General features: G+C 41.6%; 1 protein-coding gene across 1 annotated transcript in view; it reads left to right on the top strand.

Moving 5' to 3' along the window:
* RNF150 (ring finger protein 150) overlaps nucleotides 1-19301 on the top strand; it is a 195418-nt gene extending 176117 nt beyond the window's left edge. The window contains exon 7 of the mRNA XM_075614783.1: nucleotides 12735-19301. Coding sequence (XP_075470898.1) covers nucleotides 12735-12853 — 119 coding nt within the window. The 3' untranslated portion in view covers nucleotides 12854-19301. The remainder of the gene's footprint in view (nucleotides 1-12734) is intronic.
* The last annotated feature ends 307 nt before the right edge of the window (nucleotides 19302-19608 follow it).

The following is a 19608-nucleotide window of genomic DNA, read 5'->3' on the forward strand; positions in this document are numbered from 1 at the left end:
ATCACTCATGCTGGTTGACATAAGTACATTTTACTATGTCTTCCCCGCTTGCTGTCCACATTTGTTTGATTTGCACCGATCCGATGTAGACATTATATGTTTTTTTAATTGGTTTTATTGTTTGTCCACTCTTTAATCACTTTGACTTCACAATAAATATTCTAATCAGTCAAATGCTAAATCCAATTTTGTGTGGCCCCTATTTGGAGTTTCCGCAGCATCTGTGTTTTGGATGCTGTCATTTCTTTTGTTTTGGAGCATACAGTAATGATAAGGAACACTTATAAGCACATTCACATGTCTGAAACAGGTCCATAACCCTGCATTACCTCATAATCACACAGCATACATTGCTTCTACTGCACCCAGGGACTCTGAGCATCAGTTTGCTTCTGTGAGTAGGTTTGCGGTTCATGCACTTCTTTAACCCATTCGTTGCTATAGAATCTGTGTAAAGCAGCATGCTTAAGCTTAAAGGGATCCATGTGACAACCTGTGAGTGCTCATTTGCATTTCATTACCCAGGATCCCTGGCGACAGAGGCAGCACGGTATGCTGTGTGATTATGGAATAAGACAGGTTTATGGGCCTGTCTCAGACATGTTAATGTGCTCATAAGTCTCCTTTATCATTGCTCAGATTTATAATGCAGGCTGCTTTGTGACAGATGTACTGATGCAGCCACGAGTATCCGAACACTTGCCTGGGAAAATCTGGGGCAATACCCCAGTAATTCAAACTGAATGAGACTGCCAGGGACCCCCGCTGAGTTAATCCGAGGGGCCATTAGTCTGTTTGCAGAAATGTCACAGAAATGTTGCAGAATTACTGGGAGATTGCTCCAGATTTTCAAATGCAAGTGTTCGGATACTCGTTGCTTCATCTGTAGATATGAAACGGATCCTTGATGCAAACCATCCACAGCTTAGATATTTAATTGCCCAGTTGTATATGGTCTTAAAATGGTGGACATGATATAGCCAAAGTAGAGTCACAAATCAAAATCCTCTATATAAATTTAAAAAATGCAACAAAGGACACACAAGTACAATAATCTGTCTATTACTGATATGTATTTTGTATTAAAATGTCCAGCCTAAGGATGCCACAGCTTGACCCCTTGAGAACTGCTGATTGACCACCACTGCTATGACAGAACGCTCATAGTTCCTGTACCTTTTGGAACTAAATCCTGCGCCTGGAAGTAGTTTGTATTAATAATCCAACATTTTTCATCTAATCATAATTTCACATGTATCATGTTTCTCACATTTTTATTTACGGTCCACTTGATCCTGGGTACCTGACTGTTCCTGAAATAGATGATGGAGCTTCTCTTGGATTAAGCATTCACTCCTTATCTTTGTAACAGAGAACACTGTGTACACAACCAGCATGAGAACATACATATCTATCTCCTTGCAGTACTTTTCAGTGTTATCAGCCATAGAACAACACACTATTTCTTCATCAAAACAAATATCGGTGCATAATATGAAGCCATGCAGAAAACACAGCCATTGGATTAAATATTCACTGCAGCAAAAATAAGAACTTCTGCTTAATTTCCTAATCTAAACCATAACTTCACTGACATTGTCAATGTATCCAAAATATTCTAAAACACTTTTTATTTTCCATAATAAAATCAATCAGCCAAACATGGCAACAGTAGTAAACACTTCTATTACTAGTACCTTAGCACCATTGTGTGCCAGTGAAGATCTAAAACATAAACGTCTACATCTAAATCACCCCATGTACTTGTCATTATATCCTTAATATGTACAGTACTGCTATATATTACAAGTGCCTGTTCTCTCTTTCAGATTCATTATATAGACAGAGGAAAGTCCTAAAAAAAAATGCTTTCCATCTGTTGATCCAACTTGAAATAAGTTGCTCTGCAAATGAATCCTGCTTTGGAATACAGTTACTTTTGTTTTCAGTTCCTGTCTCTGTAGCTGTAAAGTCTCATCCTATGGCAGGTATAAGATGGGATTGGATGTAAGAGGATCACACTGGAAGGGGTAGAACCACTGGCACTTGACCAAAAGTGTCTATTATGCTAGAGAGAGTTCTGTGGTTGCTGGCCATTGCAATTGTTGATTGCTATTTCCCTGAAATTCAGTCATCCCTTTATTCAGCAACTGAGCTGGGGAGTAACTCATTTTACTGGAGCTGGACCTGCCACCGCGGTACCTGCAGCATGGCTCTACAATTGGCAAACGAGGGAGAGACTGGAAACACATGCCAGCAGAATACTAAACACTTGGAATAGTCTAAATATTATGTTAACTTGTCAACGTATAACAATATGCTCAGATCTTTATCGAATTAGGTTATGAGAGATCTCAGCCAAAGCACATAATAGCCTCCGATTTTGTATTCCAGCAATGTATAGAATTAAATATGGGAAACAGTCATGAATGGGGACTTGCAATCTCCGAGGGGCACCAGGAGCTGCCTGAACAACATTGCTAAATAATGTGGGTTTACATTCCAGTAGTAGAGAAAGCTCAGTAGCAAGAATAAGTTTGCAGTAAGGAAATGGCCGACTGGGTTGGTGACAAATGAAAGGAGAGATTGTAAAGGACTGCTATGTAAATCTAAGGTGAGAGCCAGCACAGGCAGTCAGTTATAAGCTGCTAGATATAACCAGCTGCTATAAAAGCTGAGCCCTTCTAATAGAGGATGGAGGTTTGATGGCAGAGGGAAGAAAGGCTGGAAATTGGCAGCCAAAGTACTGGAGGAAGCTGTTATAAGGCAAGTACGGGAGCAGAATATGTTGTCTTTATCGATCTGTCCTCTGTGTATATGAACTGTCCTTATCTGAGTGTCATACAATTGTATACAGTATGCCAAAATAGATTAGATCTTTTTACAATGTCTAATAATACTGGAACAATGGACATTCTATTATATGTAATGACTTTGTGACAGTGATAGAAAATAAATCCTCACCTTTACAATTCATATATGGACATTATACACCATGCGTGTTATACATTTTTAGTATAACGTGTTATGTGTTAGGTATCATATGTTTGTCCTGTTCCGGTTCTGTGAGGAATTACCTACCACGGTCTCTATGGTATTCTAGTATTTTTAAACTTCTACTATTTTGTTCTAGTCACTGTGGGTATATACAGTATAGATGTATCCCTTGTACCTGATTTCCAAGCTTACAGCAGGGTCACATGACCCTTCAATAACCATTGGGGAGAGAGACACAGACACAGAATGGGGAGAGAGAGACGCAGACACAGAATGGGGAGAGAGAGACGCAGACACAGAATGGGGAGAGAGACACAGATTGGGGAGAGAGAGACGCAGACACAGAATGGGGAGAGAGACACACAGATACAGAATGGGGAGATAGACACACAGACACAGAATGGGAAGAGAGACACACAGACACAGAATGGGGAGAGACACACACACAGAATGGGGAGAGTGACACAGACACAGAATGGGGAGAGAGACACAGACACAGAATGGAGTGAGAGACAGACACAGAATGGAGTGAGAGACAGACACAGAATGGAGTGAAAGACAGACACAGAATGGAGTGAGAGACAGACACAGAATGGAGTGAGAGACAGACACAGAATGGAGTAAGAGAGACAGAATGGGGAGAGAGACACAGACACAGAATGGGGACAGACACACAGTCACAGAATGGGGAGAGAGACACACAGTCACAGAATGGGGAGAGAGAGACAGTATCGGATGAGCGGAGAGAGAATGGATGGGAGGGAGAGAGATGAGAAGGGGAGGGAGAGATGTGGGATGGGGGGAGAGAGGTGGGATGGAGGGGATAGAGGTGAGATGGGGGAGAGAGGTGGGAAGGGGGAGAGAGGTGGGATGGGGGAGAGAGAGGTGGAAAGGGTGGGAGAGAGGTGGGAAGGGGGAGAGAGGGAGAGACTGGAGGGAAGCGGGGAAGGAGAGAATGGAGAGAAGGGGGAGGGAGAGAATGGGGGAAGGATAGAGGTGGCAAGGGGGGAGGGAGAGGTGGGGAGGGGGAGGGAGAGAGGTGGTGAGGGGGAGGAGAAGTGGGGAGGGGGGAAGGAGAGGTGGGAAGGGGGAGGGAGAGAGATGGGAAGGGAGGGAGAGAGGTGGGAAGGGGCAGAGAGAGAGAGGTGGGAATCAGGGAGATGGAGAGACTGGAGGGAGGGAGGAGGGAGAGAATGGAGAGAAGGGGGAGGGAGAGAATGGAGGGAAGGGGAGAGAATGGAGGGAAACACACACAGAAACACAAACACACACAGACAGGCCCCGATCCAGCCAATGACACGCCCCTCCCTTAATAGTCACGCCCCCTCGCTCCTGCTATAAAATTATTGCAGGACAGCCGATCGCTCAAGCTTGGAGAGTTGGTGGTGTCACCGCTCTCAAACATGAGTGAGCTCAGCAGCAGCATGGACACAGCCTTACTGTATGTGTTAGAGCTTAGCACCCTTTTGTAAATACAGGCAGTCCTCGGTTATCCAACGGAGTCCGTTCTGGAAGTAGCGTTGGATAGTGAAACCGTTGTAAAGTGAGTCCCATGTTAATCAGTGGCAGTGAGCGTTGGATGATGCATTCCGGCGTTGAAAAACGTCCCGTAGGGTTGCATTGTAAAGCGTTGGATATGCCATTCGTTGTAAAGTTAAACGTTGGATAACGTGGACTACCGTTAGTTCATACAGTAGCTTGTGTCAAGTCTCAAAACTTGCACAGCAATTTCAAGTTTTGTGGCAATACAGTAAGTGATTTCAGTATCTTATTCAAAACAAAATATTTAATTATGTTACAAACCTAATACTGTAATTGTTTGATGTTTTGGTATCACAGCACTCTTACCATACAAATCAGCTTATTTTATTATCAAATTTCTGATGTATTACCGTTATATAATTCGTTTAGATAATTACTTTTACTGCTAAAACAATATTTAAACCTGGTGATAGTGTGTATGCTTATTTCAATAACATGGATGTGCTAATACTATATGAAAACCATGCACTGTACGTTACTATATACTTCAGTTTTCACCTTTCTTACCCTGTGGCAATTGTGAGTGTCCCTACAGTATATCTACCTGGTTATATAGAAAGTTCAGGTTTATATGGAAATATGGGGGGGGGGTTCCCACTGTGCATGGAACCCTCCAATGTTGTACGCCAGCAACATCTAGATCTGATGACGGAAAACCACACCCCAAATGGGACTTTCTATCTAGTGAGACACTGAAGAGGCTAGTGGCTGCTATCACAGTCATTAAAAACTCGGTCTACTCGTAGAGAGAGAACGCTCAAGGGCAGTGGCTTTGAGCCTGTGATTATCAAGGGTTCCCTGAGAAAATGTTGGTAGCGGCGGATATCTGACTCTTCATATTTTTATGTTTTGCAATGTTTTGTCATTTATTAACTTAAAACGGTTAATCCATTCTAATGTGTAACATTATAAATGCTATGTCATATAGAAAATTGTTATTATATTTAAAATATAAGGCCTGGCACAAAGTCACAATTAATTTTTATTGGTTGCCGCCTCTCACCAAACTGAGGTTTCTTTCCATACATAACACCATTTACAGTAAAGGGCCGGTAATTGCCACGGTGGTCCACAGCAGACCGTAAATGTTTGGAAAGCCTCTGCTTTTTTTCTTATTAACGTTATTTGAAGCAGACAATTTATTTTCCCGAAGCTTGAAATACAGTATCTACTAGTTATATGCCATATTAAATAACTGCTGTAGTTGTACTTACATATTGATTTGGATAGCAAATCTTCTGGCAGAAGAACTAGAGCAGTATTTGGTGCAAAACAACAGAACTAGATTTTCTTTAATTCTTTGTTTTCAGGGTTTTTTTTTTTCCTTTAATAGTTTAAGTGTAGTTGTTATCCTGTTGTGCAGGAGACTTTGGATACATTGCTTCGGAGACTGATTTGGCGCTCATTCCCCTCGTGGATTAAATTTGCTTGCCCATCAAAGTATTGACACACCAAAGTTCTGATGGATAAAGGGGGGACAGAAACCGTCCACGAGTGCAGGAAAAATAGAGAATCAGTCATTCTGGGCAGTCGAAGTAGACCCAGGGAAGATACATACAGGGGTTCTCTATCTTTAGTGTATGTTGTACGGTGGAGAATTTGCGTTACTTCTATGCCCACTATGAATCCATTATTTATGTGTGGCTTACAGCCAGTGCCCGCTTCAAAAGGCAGAATCGGTGACCATGTTCAAACTGATTAGTGCAACAGAATGAAACAGCTGTCTCCACTGGGTCCACAGATTCTGTACCAGAGATACAGTATATGTACAAGCTGTGTAAATCAGCAGGCAAAAGCTCAGGAGAGCCAATGTAAAAATGGATAGGAATCTGAAAGTGACATGCCCAGTGTGGTCATTTGCATTTTAAAGTGGTCATTCAAGGGCTTTTTAGTTTTTTGTTTGTTTTTTCTACACAGGATTGAAGCAAGGGCTGCCGCTGAGCTCCATTAATTTGAGCTCCAAGGAGCCCCTGGTTCTGGAGATACAGACAACCGTAGGGGATGCCGGTAGCTGCTCGGCTGGCAGGGTTCATGTAACGGCGTAGTTTCAAAGCCTCTGCGCTCTATGGGCCAATAGGAAGCTGTGATGTCATCAAGTTTGGCTTCCTGTTGGCCCGCGTGACGTGGGAGCTATAAACTTTTCTTGGAGGTCTGTATCTCGGGAGGCCGGGGGTCCCCGGAGCTGAAATTAATCGGGTTTATCTTAGAAGACCCCCTGTTTCAATCCTGTGTATAAAAAAAATACATGTTTTAAAAACAAAAAAAGGACATGGATTGCTCCTTTAAAAACCATTTTCTGTAGCCCAAATACTGTATGAGGTGACAATGAATGGAATAAATCAGAGGTTTGGGGACCTATGGAAGACATGCAGATACTCCTGGGTTATTTACCTTTGCCATCAAAATAAATACATCAGACATTTAGTAGTGGGAATAACTTAATAAGTAAAATCATATGAAGCTCCATGGTGATCATGCATATAATAACTATGATTTCCTACATTCATTTGTGTCTTATTCATTCTGAATGTGAGGTTGTTGAGGGTTTTTTCTAGTTGACTCCCACACACACATCTGCCTTCTATAAGCATGTTCCGGTTTGTCAAAGGTCTCTCCAGATTTCTTTTCCACATCTGCTTGAAATGGAATTCATGAGTAGTTCTGTCTGGCTTATATGGTACTTGGTGTGTGAAGATAATTAATTAGGTGGTTATGTCCAGTCATTCATTTGATGTTAGGCTCACTCATTAGATGGCAGACTCACTTATAAAGGCATCAATTACCTCATAGACTTTGCTGGAGTGTGACACCTTGATATTAGAATTCACTGTTGAAGGTGCAGGCAACCGAAAGACTAAATGAATCCAATTACATGCTTATTATGGTTTAAACTAGATCGTTTCCCATTATTTTCATGAATAATGAGGACTCGGAATGGGGAAGCTGTGATTGTCAATCTTTCTGCTCCACCTGAATGTCAATACAATTAGATTTGTTTTACACACGCCTATTTGGGCATTAATAAGTAAAAACAAAAAAGACCAGCACAGTAACACCCCCAATCCCCAAAACTGTCAAAAGCATTAATCACCTGGTCTTAATATTTTAAACATGTCATCAGCCATTAGTTCAGTTTGGTCCCATGACTGATCACTTTTCAATGCATTCCAGGCCCCTCTGGAAGAAAAAATGTTCACATATTAATTTTTCATACTGAACCACTTTCCTAGATTCAGAGTAGAGTCTCTGGAAGTAGCATACTGAATGAGGTGCAGATGTGGTGGTGAGATATTGGTGTGGTTTTGCATCTTAGTTTGATAGTTGCATGTACAGTATTACACCTGTGCAATTTGAATGCATAAAGCACTGAAGTCAATCCTTTGTTAATCTGCAAAAGAACAAAAGTACCTGTTTCATTATTTCCATGGATTCAAATAGTTGGTCCTGAAATGCAGACAAAAGCAATTAAACAATGAAATTGGGCTCCTAAAACAGATTTGTTCACTTTTTAAAGTAGCAATGATAATGATTTGCATTCAGTGCCAAATTTGTATAAAGGTGTCAATTGCATGATCCCAATCCGCCCCCTGACGCTGGGAATGAAAGAGAAAGCGGATATACTGTAGCAATCTCACTAGACATACAGTAAGATAAAGGTCCATGATGTTGACAGGAAGACTAATAAGGCCACCTGGCTGATACTCAGTATGCAGTTGTGCCAATGTCATGGGGCACTCAAAAAGAATATGTTACTGCCTTTAGTTCATCAAGGTGGGACTGTTCCTTTAAATACTACTACTCAATATCACCCAAAGCTGTCTAATGGTCGGCCTTAGGACAAGGTGAGCAATGCGGTTGCCTTGGGCCCCACACTCCATCCTCTCCCTCCTTTTGTCGGCGCTGGGATCCAACTTTTGCCTAACCAGAGGACGGAGCTGGAGATGGGAGCGCGGGGCCCCCCGGACCACTGCAGGACTGCTTCTCACTTCAAGGTAAGAGAGGAAGGTGTGTGTTGAGAGGGGGGAGAAGGGAGTATTACCTCTTACCTCCTCCGGAGTGGTCCTCCTCCTACAGCGTTACATTGTGATGGCGAGCCGACGTCAAATACCATTGTGATGTCACATGATGATGAGTTGCCATGACATCCCCTCGTTTCTGCAGAAACCTGCGCTCTATTAACCTACCAGCTTTTGATTCCACTTTACGCTCCTCCTTCTCCTCTCTCAGTTCTGCTCCAGACCCTGACAACCTGGTCAGGAACTACAACTCTGCCTTATCCTCCTCTCTTGATCTACACTGGCGACACACTTTATTCGAGCTCGGCTAGTCCCACGAATTCGGGTATACCCGGGTGTATTGAGGTTTGTGACTGTTTTCTGCCCGAGTGCATTGAGGTATTTTCCAAGCAGGGATTGAAGCATTTTATTCCCGCTGGCTGCAATACTGCACAGTACATATATATATACTGCATTACAATTCATGAATTTATGCCATCTGGTAGACACGCGAAGCATTGCAGCCTATTAAATCCTAATCATTATCATTTAACAGATCAGCCGCCCATCAGCCAGGCATGAACCCAGGCTGGGAAGGCAAATGCACCGGGGCTTGTCAGAGGTGAGGAGCGGCGCATTCCAGGTATCTGCCAGGTACATACCGGGTATTTGCTCGAATAAAGTGTGTCGGTGCAGTACATGCCCCGCTTTCTCTCTGCCATCCTCGTCCTTCTAACCCCAGACCCTGGCAAAATTCCCACACATGCATTCTGCGTTCCTCCACTCATTCCTCTGAACGCCTATGGAAGAAATCTCACATTCTCAAAGACTTCCTTCACTACAAATTTATGCTATCCTGTTTTAACTCTGCCCTCTCAGGCTAAACAAACTTACTTTTCTTCACTAATCAACATGCACAAGTCTAACCCACACCGACTCTTTTCTGTCTTTAACTTTCTACTATTTTAAGGAAAAGGTGGAATCCATATGTTAGAACATCCCCTCTGTTTCATCCTCCCATCCTACACGGCTTCCTAAATCTTCTCCTGCCTTCCTTGACTCTTTTTCTGCTGTCTTGGAGGAGGATGTGTCACTGCTGATCACCTCTTCTCCGTCTACCACCTGCCCTCTTGACCCCATTCCCGCACATCTGCTAAAACCTCTTGCTCCTACTATAATCCCTATGCTCACAAACATTTTTAAATCCTCCCTCTTCTCTGGTACCTTTCTCTCCACCTTCAAACATGCAACAGTTATACCATTACTCAAAAACAGCAAGCTTGACCCTACCTGTCTTTCTAACTATCGACCTGCCTCCCTCCTGCCTTTTGCCTCTAAATTTCTTGTTTGCTCCATTTTCTCAACACCTATTCTCTCCTAGACCCTATACAATCTGGCTTCCGCACTGCTCACTCGACTGAAACAGCCCTCACTAAAATAACTAATGACCTCTATGCTGCCAAAGACAGAGGTCATTAATTACACTCTGCTCATATTACTCGACCTCTCTGCAGCATTTGACAGTGTGGACCACCCTCTTCTCCTTTGCAATCTCCATACTCTTGGTATTCATAACAAAGCACTCTCCTGGATCTTCTCCTACCTCTCCCATCGTACTATCAGTATCTCTTCCGCTAACACCTCCTCCTCTATCGATCTCTCTGTGGGGGTACCCCAGGGCTCTGTCCTGGGACCTCTTCTATTTTCTCTGTACACACTTTTTCTAGGTGACCTAATCTTGGGTTTAAATATCACCTCTATGCTGATGACACACAAATTTACTTTTCTACCCCTGACCTTACACTTGCTGTACAGACCAAAGTTTCTGAATGTCTATCTGCGATATCATCCTGGGTGGCCCTCCGCCGACTGAAACTTAACATGGCAAAAACAGAGCTCCTCATACTTCCTCCCAACCCTGGCCCTACTACCTCCTTCTACATTACTGTTGGAAGTACTATCATTCACCCAGTAGCCCAAGCACGCTGCCTAGGGGTCACACTCGACTCTCTCACATTCTTCCCTCACATTCAAAACGTATCTAAAACCTGTCACTTTTTCCTCCACAATATTACAAAGATACGCTGTAGGCAGACGCTCACAGAGGTATGCAAGGGAGACTGATTATAGTGAAATTAAATAAGCCTTTTATTGCGCCTTTTCCTTAACATCAGGAAACCATCCAAACAAGGGGTAAACAAAGCTTCTATTCACTTGGGGGTATTTCTAGTGAAATACTATGCAGTTCACAACTCCCTTAGATAAGCATGTCTCCCAGCCCCAAACATATAGCATGAAATGAACAGATATAAAAAGTCTTGTAAATAAAAGTCTTATCTGTTCCTTGTGGTTTGGAGGGAAAATCTTCTCTGTCCCTGGTTGCTACCTTTTCTTCAGGGTTTGTCAGCATTCAGGTTTAGAAGTTTCCCCTGTGTCTTGAAAGCAGCTCTGCTGTTTCTTCTGGCAGGGCTCAGGACAAGTGTCTCCAAGTTCAGCTCAGGTGTGAGCTAAGGAGTCTCCCTTCCTGTCTCAAAAGACAGGCTTTTCTAAGCAATCAGGCAGGTGGTGTTTGTTAATTGACTACCAGCAGTTAACCACCACACTGCTGGATTAGAGGCACATTACCTGAACAGGGATAACTCCCCTGTTACATACGCCCTTTCCTCTGTTGCTCGGCTGCTAAAACTTTGACTCAGGTCTTCATTCTCTCCTGTCTGGATTACTGTAACCCCCTGCTGTCCAGCCTTCCTGCCTCTCACCTGTCTCCACTACAATCTATCCTTAACGCTGCTGCCAGAATCACTCCACTCTTTCCTAAATCTGTCTCGGTGTATCCCCTTCCTATCAAATCACGCATCTCTCACTCAATTCTCCTCCTCACTTTTAAAGCTTTACACTCTTCTGCCCCTCGTTACATCTCAGCCCTAAAATCTCGCTATGTACCATCCCGACTCTTGCGTTCTGCTCAAGGATGTCTTCTCTCTACCCCCTTTGTATCTAAAGCCCTCTCCTGCCTTAAACCTTTCTCACTGACTGCCCCACACCTCTGGAATGCCCTTACCCTCGATACCCGACTAGCACCCTCTCTATCCACCTTTAAGACCCACCTTAAGACACACTTGCTTAAAGAAGTATATGAGTAGCACCGTGGCTAATACTATACACATGATACATAAAGCTTGGCTCCCTGCAGACGCACTTACCAGAATGCCCTCCTACTGTCTCTGTACGTTCTTTCTACCAATTAGATTGTGAGCTCTTCGGAGCAGGGACTCCTCTTCCACAATGTTACATTTATGTCTGAAGCACTTATTCCCATGATCTGTTATTTATATGATTGTCACGTGTATTACTACTGTGAAGTGCTATGTACATAAATGGCGCTATATAAATAAAGACATACATACATGTGATGTCACGTGACCCCACGACGTTATATGACGCAGCATTGCCATGGAGACGCGTCACACCAGGTCTTCTGAATCCCGGTAAATGACTTACAGAGGCCTCGCGCAATCCCTAGACATTTAATTTAAATGCCTTGGGTAAGAGCATGGGGCCTCTGCAACCGCCGCGCCCCCCCCTCCAACAAAATCCTGCGCACCCCTGTGTTACATTAACGCTGGCACATTATTTAACAGTGGTGCTATTGAAAACAATGGGTACAAAGATAATATACATGTTATTTAATGTATTTGTGTGTGCGTTATTTCACGTAAACAGGGTTAACAACCTCTGCTATTCCTGTATGTCCCAGGGTGAAAACCCTTAATGTAAACACAAACAAAATGAAAGGAATTTCCTGTACTGAAGAACTCACAAGCTAAGTAAAGTTGTGGGAAGTTAACTTGAGTATCTGCAGTAAGTATACATCCGAGTGGAAGACAAAGAGAATAGTAAAACTAGGGTTATTGTTGCAGATAGAACTCAGGGGAACTTTGTTATTTAGGGATAAACAAGAAACTATATATTGATTATGAAATTATTAGGAATTAGGCTGGAATTCTGACTGTAAGAGAGAGAGAGAGAGTAAGTAATAACTGCTTGTTATGTTGAATTGCTTTATATAAAGCTTTATTATTAATTTTTCTTTACTTAGGGCTCCAGTATTGGGCCCCGTCAGATTGACAGGACCAAACATAATACAACAGATTGTGTACATATATCAACGTATTGTTTCTTTCATTTATTTTTTTCCAGGTGAACAAGAGCCAGCAGTCGGCAGTGATTCAGATATCTCTCTGATTATGGCAGTAGAAGTGGGACTTTCAGATGTAGATCTTTCTACTGAGCAGGACTGCGAAGAGGTGAAATCTTGAACAGAATTATTGTTGCTGTCAGTAGGAAAGTAATAGGAGAAGATGTGAAGAGAGAAGCTCTCCTGGAGTTTGGACTATTCCAAAAAGAAAACAAAATCACCACCACCATAAGTCTCCAGTGCACTCCATTCTGGGATGAACATGAAAAGCAATAGCGCCATGTGCCTGCTATCTTCAGCACAGTTTCGTCCCGATGGATTTTCAGTTGTGTTGATATGGGAGCAGAGAACTCCTTGTTTCCTCACATGCGCAAGACCTGCAGGCTTCCCTTATTGTGGATGGTAGATCTGAAACGGAAATTAAATCTCTGATGCGGTTTAAAAAAAAAAAAAAAAAAAAAAAAAAACGAGACAGAAACTCATTTTGTTTTTGTTCACCCACTTTCAATCAGTGCGTTTCAATCACAGATATATGTGGCCGGATCACCGAACTCAGAACCCACCAATTCAGGTTTTTTTTTTTGGTTATCTACCAAGTAAACAGGAAGAAGTCATGATGGTCATGAGCCAGAACCCCGCTCTTATCTGAATGAAGCTATGATTACAGGGTGGGCAACCATCCCAGAAGCACTTGAAAAGTAAATGTCTTTGAGCAATGCATGCCAGTTTCATGTGATCGCTGGCATCCTTTATGGGTTACATACATTATTGTAGGTGCTTTGGGAGTTCAGCTGCATTCTGTTTTTTGACTTGTAGGCTCAGAAGGGGCTCAGGCAAGTTTAGCTGAAGAGGCATACACACATACAGTACTTTGTTCATTTTCCACCCTCTATTTCTCTACGGTTTGTGGTCAAATAACCTTTTAAAAAAAGCACTGTTCCTGTGTCTGACTTCAAAAGATTCAAAATGTCTGTAACATGGGGGGGAAAAGATGTTCTAGCAATATTTTAGAAAGATTTATACAATATTTATGGTACAGAATACAGACTGGTGCTTCCTAAATTAAATCCATGTTTTTCCTTTACATAAAAAGGAGAACCCTTACTATGTCAATAGAGAAGTAGTGGTACTCTGTGGTTGTAAATTAAAACGTAGTCATACTCTGTACCTGGTAGTACCCCCACACTTTGACCACTGTTAACCCGTTAGATTTTCTGACATCATATAGTGGGCTATTTTAGCTCTTGTGTACTGCCGGTGCAAACAATGCAATGGCGAGAAATGGGACTTTCACTGAACGGCTTAACCCCTTCTCCACAACAAGGGCCAGCAGAGACATTGGGGCTGTGTATCATGCCCTACAAACAGTGCTTTTGCAGATACATTGACAGTACATGAGTCCGTTTGAACAGTTGGGTAATGTGGTTCTTGTGTCAAGAACAACTGGAATAGGAATAGGATTACTCGTGTCTGGGGGGCAGGATATTTTCCCGTGCTGGTCTTCCCAGCTGTGAATGCACCAATACAAATGGCCTTATTTTATAGACGTGTTGTGGCCTGCGGAAAGGAAGTAGACCAGGTATAAAATATTTAATTTTGAATTCAAGATAGACCATCAATCTTACAAAGCAATTTCATGAGCAGGCTTTTTGTGCATACTAATGCATATATATATATATATATATATATATATATATATATATATATGTATGTATGTTCGACAAACCTATACATTTGCACGCCCCGGGCGAGTGGATTTTACATTGTGGCGAGCTCTTATTGGCCCAAGCAGCACACGTGTGGTACTAGGTGGCGAGTAGATTTTTTTGTTCGGCGAGTAGATTTTATGGTGATTTGTCAAACACTGTAATATATATATATAGTGCCTGCTGCCCTTGCTATCTGTCTGTCAGCTGTACGTTAACTTCCTTAATCGTTTTTCCTTTTTACACATTGCAGTGAACACAAGTGACTAAAGAGGTAAAAAGTAGTCACGCTCTATACTTCATGGGGCATATGTATCAAGGCAAATATGGGGGGGGGGATCATATTGATTTCGATTGGACTTTTTTTCTTTAATGCACATGGTGCAGTTATTTTTCCCCAGAATTGCTCCAGTTTTGCATTGATACATTTGCCCCTGTGTTTGCAGCTCGGCTACTGTTATTCTTACACTATAAACCTGGCGGTTTCACAATACCAATATTTCACTCTGGTTTTTTTGTTAAAGCAACTTTTGCTGCGCTTCAGTTCTGCAACTGCGTTTTCATCAATGAAAGCTCTGGCGCAGTCTGGTGTAGTGATAGACCTTTAAAAACCACGGCTACATTGTTAATATGAACATATACTGTATAAACATACAGTACTTATTGTGAACACACTGTATTTGGTTTTACTGTGGGACAGGTGAAAAAAAAATGAATGAATACAGTAATAGCAAAATCCATTCATTTTTATTTTTGAAGTTATCAAATCATTAGGCTTATTCAAACAAAATAGTAAAAGCTGGAATACCAAATTGCAATTACTGTACTCTCAGGAGACTGACTTTACATGGCAAGTGAGAGCACAGTGTCCAAGTCCTAGTAAATCTGACATTTTACATTTGAGCCTATGACTGACAGTAATTCTAACTCTGCCATACTGTAGTTGTATGACTTTACTGTATAGTTATGCCAAATAGTAATCATCAGAGTCCAATCCGACAGCTCTTATAAGGTTTTACTGTGTAAAATCTCTCCAGTAGCCTCCGTTATCGTGAAGTAAATACTTAAGGAAATTTGGCCCGAATGTAGCATAAGTACCAGAACAGAAAAAGCATCGTGGCACATTTTATAACATAAAACACGGTTGTGTTTATTAGATGATGAAAGGGCAGAATGAGCACCTATCCATGTCTTGATTTTGAAAGACAAGCTTGGCCTGATCCAATTTGGAGCTAAGCTACATGGTTTTTCATTGTGCTTTTTTTGGTCTCTGATGCTGTGTAGTAGTAGTAGTAGTAGTAGTAGTAGTAGTAGTAGTAGTAGTAGTAGTACTGCTAGACAACTTCTAGTACCGCATTTATCTCATTTTTAAGTTCCTGCTAAGTGTATAAAATATTTTCTATATCATCTATCAGGAAAAGGAGTTATAACTTGGTATTTCACGTTTAGCGCAGATTGCAACACTAAACACATCAATTCTGTTTCACATAATAAAGTGATAAACATTCACTAAAAGCAAACGCGGGCATCGCACCCCGACAGGTCATTAACTACCACTCAAGTGCATCGGCGCTTGGTGAATCCCAGCGACTGTGTCTTACTGAGATAGCAGTGACCAAGGTGTTATTTCCCGTCATATAAAGCAGGCCTCTTCACAAAGCATCACGTCCTGCTATGTGTATAGTCTCATCTGTGTGTCACAGGTGATGGGTATCCTATGGGAGCTGTTGCTGTGGTAGGTTTCCTCAGTAGCAGCTGTTTATAAGTTAGGTCTCACAAACCGCACCGTGCGTGTGCAAACCAAAGAATGTCACAAAGCCTGAATAATGCAGATTGATACATAGTGTGAGATAGTTGTATGAAGCCCTGATGGGAATCGAGTGCTTGTGTGTGTTTGTGCACTTGTAATGCAATGCCTTTCTTCAGTTCCCAAGAATAGTGCCACGCACACAGCTTTATATATTTTCCCCATCTTGTTGTATGTAATTTCGATGTTACTCACCAGTATTCAGCATGAGAGCAATGAACATAACTAAAGGCCCCATCCAGCACTTTGTTTTCCATCGTGTTGATCGGTTTATTTATTTGGTTTTCCTGTATGACTTTGCTGTCCATCTCCCTTTGTACTGGTCCTTCCTCCAAAACTTAGTACTACCAATTGCACGTGTTGTTGAACATTGCCCAATACTTTGTGCTACACTCTCTCTCTCTCTCTCTCTCTCTCTCTCTCTCTCTCTCTCTCTCTCTCTCTCTCTCTCTCTCTCTCTCTCTCTCTCTCTCTCTCTCTCTCTCTCACACACTCACACACTCACACACTCACACACTCACACACACTCACAGCAATCAGATATAGCTATACTACGAATATGATGCAGATTGTTTTTTCCTCACTTTGCACATACAGCTGAATTTTGGCCCCTTTTTTCAAGCTAACAGGCAAACATCACTATGTTTTTCAATGAGCCTCCGTGTGCTTCAGTCTTCCCATTCTTTTCTTGACGCTAAATATACATCTTTGGTCCATATTCGATATGAGTGAAGCCGCTTCCCTTCGCCGGAGAAGATATTGGTGACATTCAATTAAATTGAGCTGCTCTCTTCTCCAGCATGCAGAGGCTGCTTCACAAATATATTTAATAGAGTCCTTAGTCCATATGTTGGGACAGAAGCGCATTAGTAAAGCAGCCTTTCCAACTGCGAAGGGCATACTGTAACAACACTTTATGCCCTTTGTTTTATTTATTTGAATATTGACCCAGATAGTTTTCTAAATTCTAGCTTGTTGTAAATGAACAGCTGTCCCTGCTGGGATTTAACGTGAAAACACAAGCACCGAACATTTTATACAAAGTGGGTGCTGCACTGGGCTGGTTTGCAATATATGGTGAAACCACCGAGACCATTGGTGCAGGTTTACAAATAGAGACTTTTTTTTTAACACTGCATATGGCATCGGTTCTTTTTCTTTGACAAATTGTTGCATATTTTGTGTAATGCCAAAGATTTCCTTTAAGAAAAAAACCTGCAACCATTATTTATGTTGTTACATAACACTAGCTGCCCATGTACTGTTGTGATGCTTATTCCCCCTCCCACCCCACCACCTCAGCAAGTGAGAAACATGGCGCTCTAACCCATTTGGGCTGACATTGCTTTCAATGGGAACGTCCTTCTACAATGAAGTAAGTTATTAACACAGCAGTGCGTGAATCACAGCTGTGCAATGAAAGTGTGCACATCTAATAAACAGGGTTGTTCTATACAAGTAAATGTACTATTCTCTCCCAATAACCGCTCCAATCGGCAGCACTAGCCGTGTACAATTATACACAGGGGTTTAAGTATCAAGCAATTTTGAAGCAAAGAGCTATTTAATTTGACGCTATTTGCATCCATGTATGAAGGTATTTTGCTCCATGATCATTTAATGATTTAGGTACTGCCAGTAAGACGGATTAAAGAGCAGTTACATGCCGCTCATATTATAATGTACTTTGTTCTCCCTGAGTGGTGTAAAACATATTGATTAACAATCTGCACTTGCTGTAGGAAACTTGCTTAACAAGCTTCTTATAGAATCATATATAGATGATGCAGCTTGGAGCAGAAAAAGGTGCAGCGCATCAAAACTTTTTGTTGATACTAAAACCCCATTGGGTATAAGAGATACAAAACCTATATGACTGGTTTTAGAAACAAAGGGCCTAACCTGGCAGTTTGTTACAGTATATGTACTTTATTTCCTGTCTGATTGTGTGATGAATGAGAGCTTCCTCTAAATACAACACATTGTCATATATGAGGGCTAAAGCAATTCAGGGTTTTCTGGAATAAATGGAGGGGGGGGGGGGGAATGTCTCGTAAATGGATATTTCATTCATAGATACTGTGTACCAGAAACATTTTAGCACTTAAAGGGCCTTTTGGAAATATGCTGTCATCTTGTGTTTAAGCATCGGCCAAAGAGTTAATTTTTATTTTCCTGACAAAGGCATCTTGTAAAATGTTTCTAATGTCGCAGAGACTTACATAAATGTACCCCGTATTCGTACATGTTCTGAAAGTATTGAATAGTACAGCAATCCATGGTGACTAAAAGGACTCGTCTGCAAAAAAAGACATTGATTGAGTTTCCCGTAATTGGGAAGCACTGCAGATGGTAATATTTGCTTTGCAGTCCATCTACTTCACTTTCGATCTCTTTCTAAGCTGTCAGATGGCTTTTTGCCATAGCACTAATTTTATGTTTGGGTGGGAGGAACAATTTTGACCCACTTTCCCCTGCAAATGTATGGCTATATTAAGTATCTCCACCATTACCTCCCCCCCCCCCCCCCCCCCACGCACACACACAATTATTATTGACAATGCAGTGCTGGCCTAGACAAATACTAAAGAATATAGAAGTTAAACAAGCCTGGAAAGGTTATTCTCCCAGAGTGTTGCTAGGAGAGCTGCCCCATATCATGTTCTTTACCTGCATGAAGAATGGCTGTATTACTTGTAATATTTTTCTTTGATTGACATCAGGGTTAAGCGAGTCATGCTCATAAGAGGAGAAGCCATTTAAACAGTTTTTCATATCGAATCAGCAAATCTAGAGAATTACAAGGGTTTTCTTTTCCTACCTGCACATATCCCAGATTTACTTCTAGTTACCACATGAGCACAATCGAAACGTCCCATTTTACTGGTACAATACGGACGTGGTAAAGGATCAAAGCGGTTCATTTATTTCAGAAATATATCTCCTACGTGTTTGACGCATCAGTATAATGATTTTGTATGTACTAAACTATACATTCCAGCCATTTTCCCAAAAAGCCACATTTTTTCACTGAAATACCAGTATGCCACAAGAAATTTTTTTTTTTTTATTTACGTGAAGTTTTAAATCCCGATGTAACCGTACATTACAGAACATTACCAGCAGACGTCAATGAAAATGTGAAATGTTAAAAAGACATTTTAAAACCCTCTTTTGTACACCGTCTTGTTTTTGTATTTCACCACGATGGAACTTCACACGTGCTGGATTTCATGCAGTGTTTTGTAATAGAAACGAAACAATCTCAATACCCATTACTTTGTAGCTACTGCTAATCAACAGGAATGGAAATGATTGTTTTGTAGCTTAAAGCAATGTGTGTGTAGCGTACTATACTATATT

Source organism: Ascaphus truei, chromosome 1 (assembly GCF_040206685.1).
Source record: "Ascaphus truei isolate aAscTru1 chromosome 1, aAscTru1.hap1, whole genome shotgun sequence".
Classification (NCBI taxonomy): domain Eukaryota; kingdom Metazoa; phylum Chordata; class Amphibia; order Anura; family Ascaphidae; genus Ascaphus; species Ascaphus truei.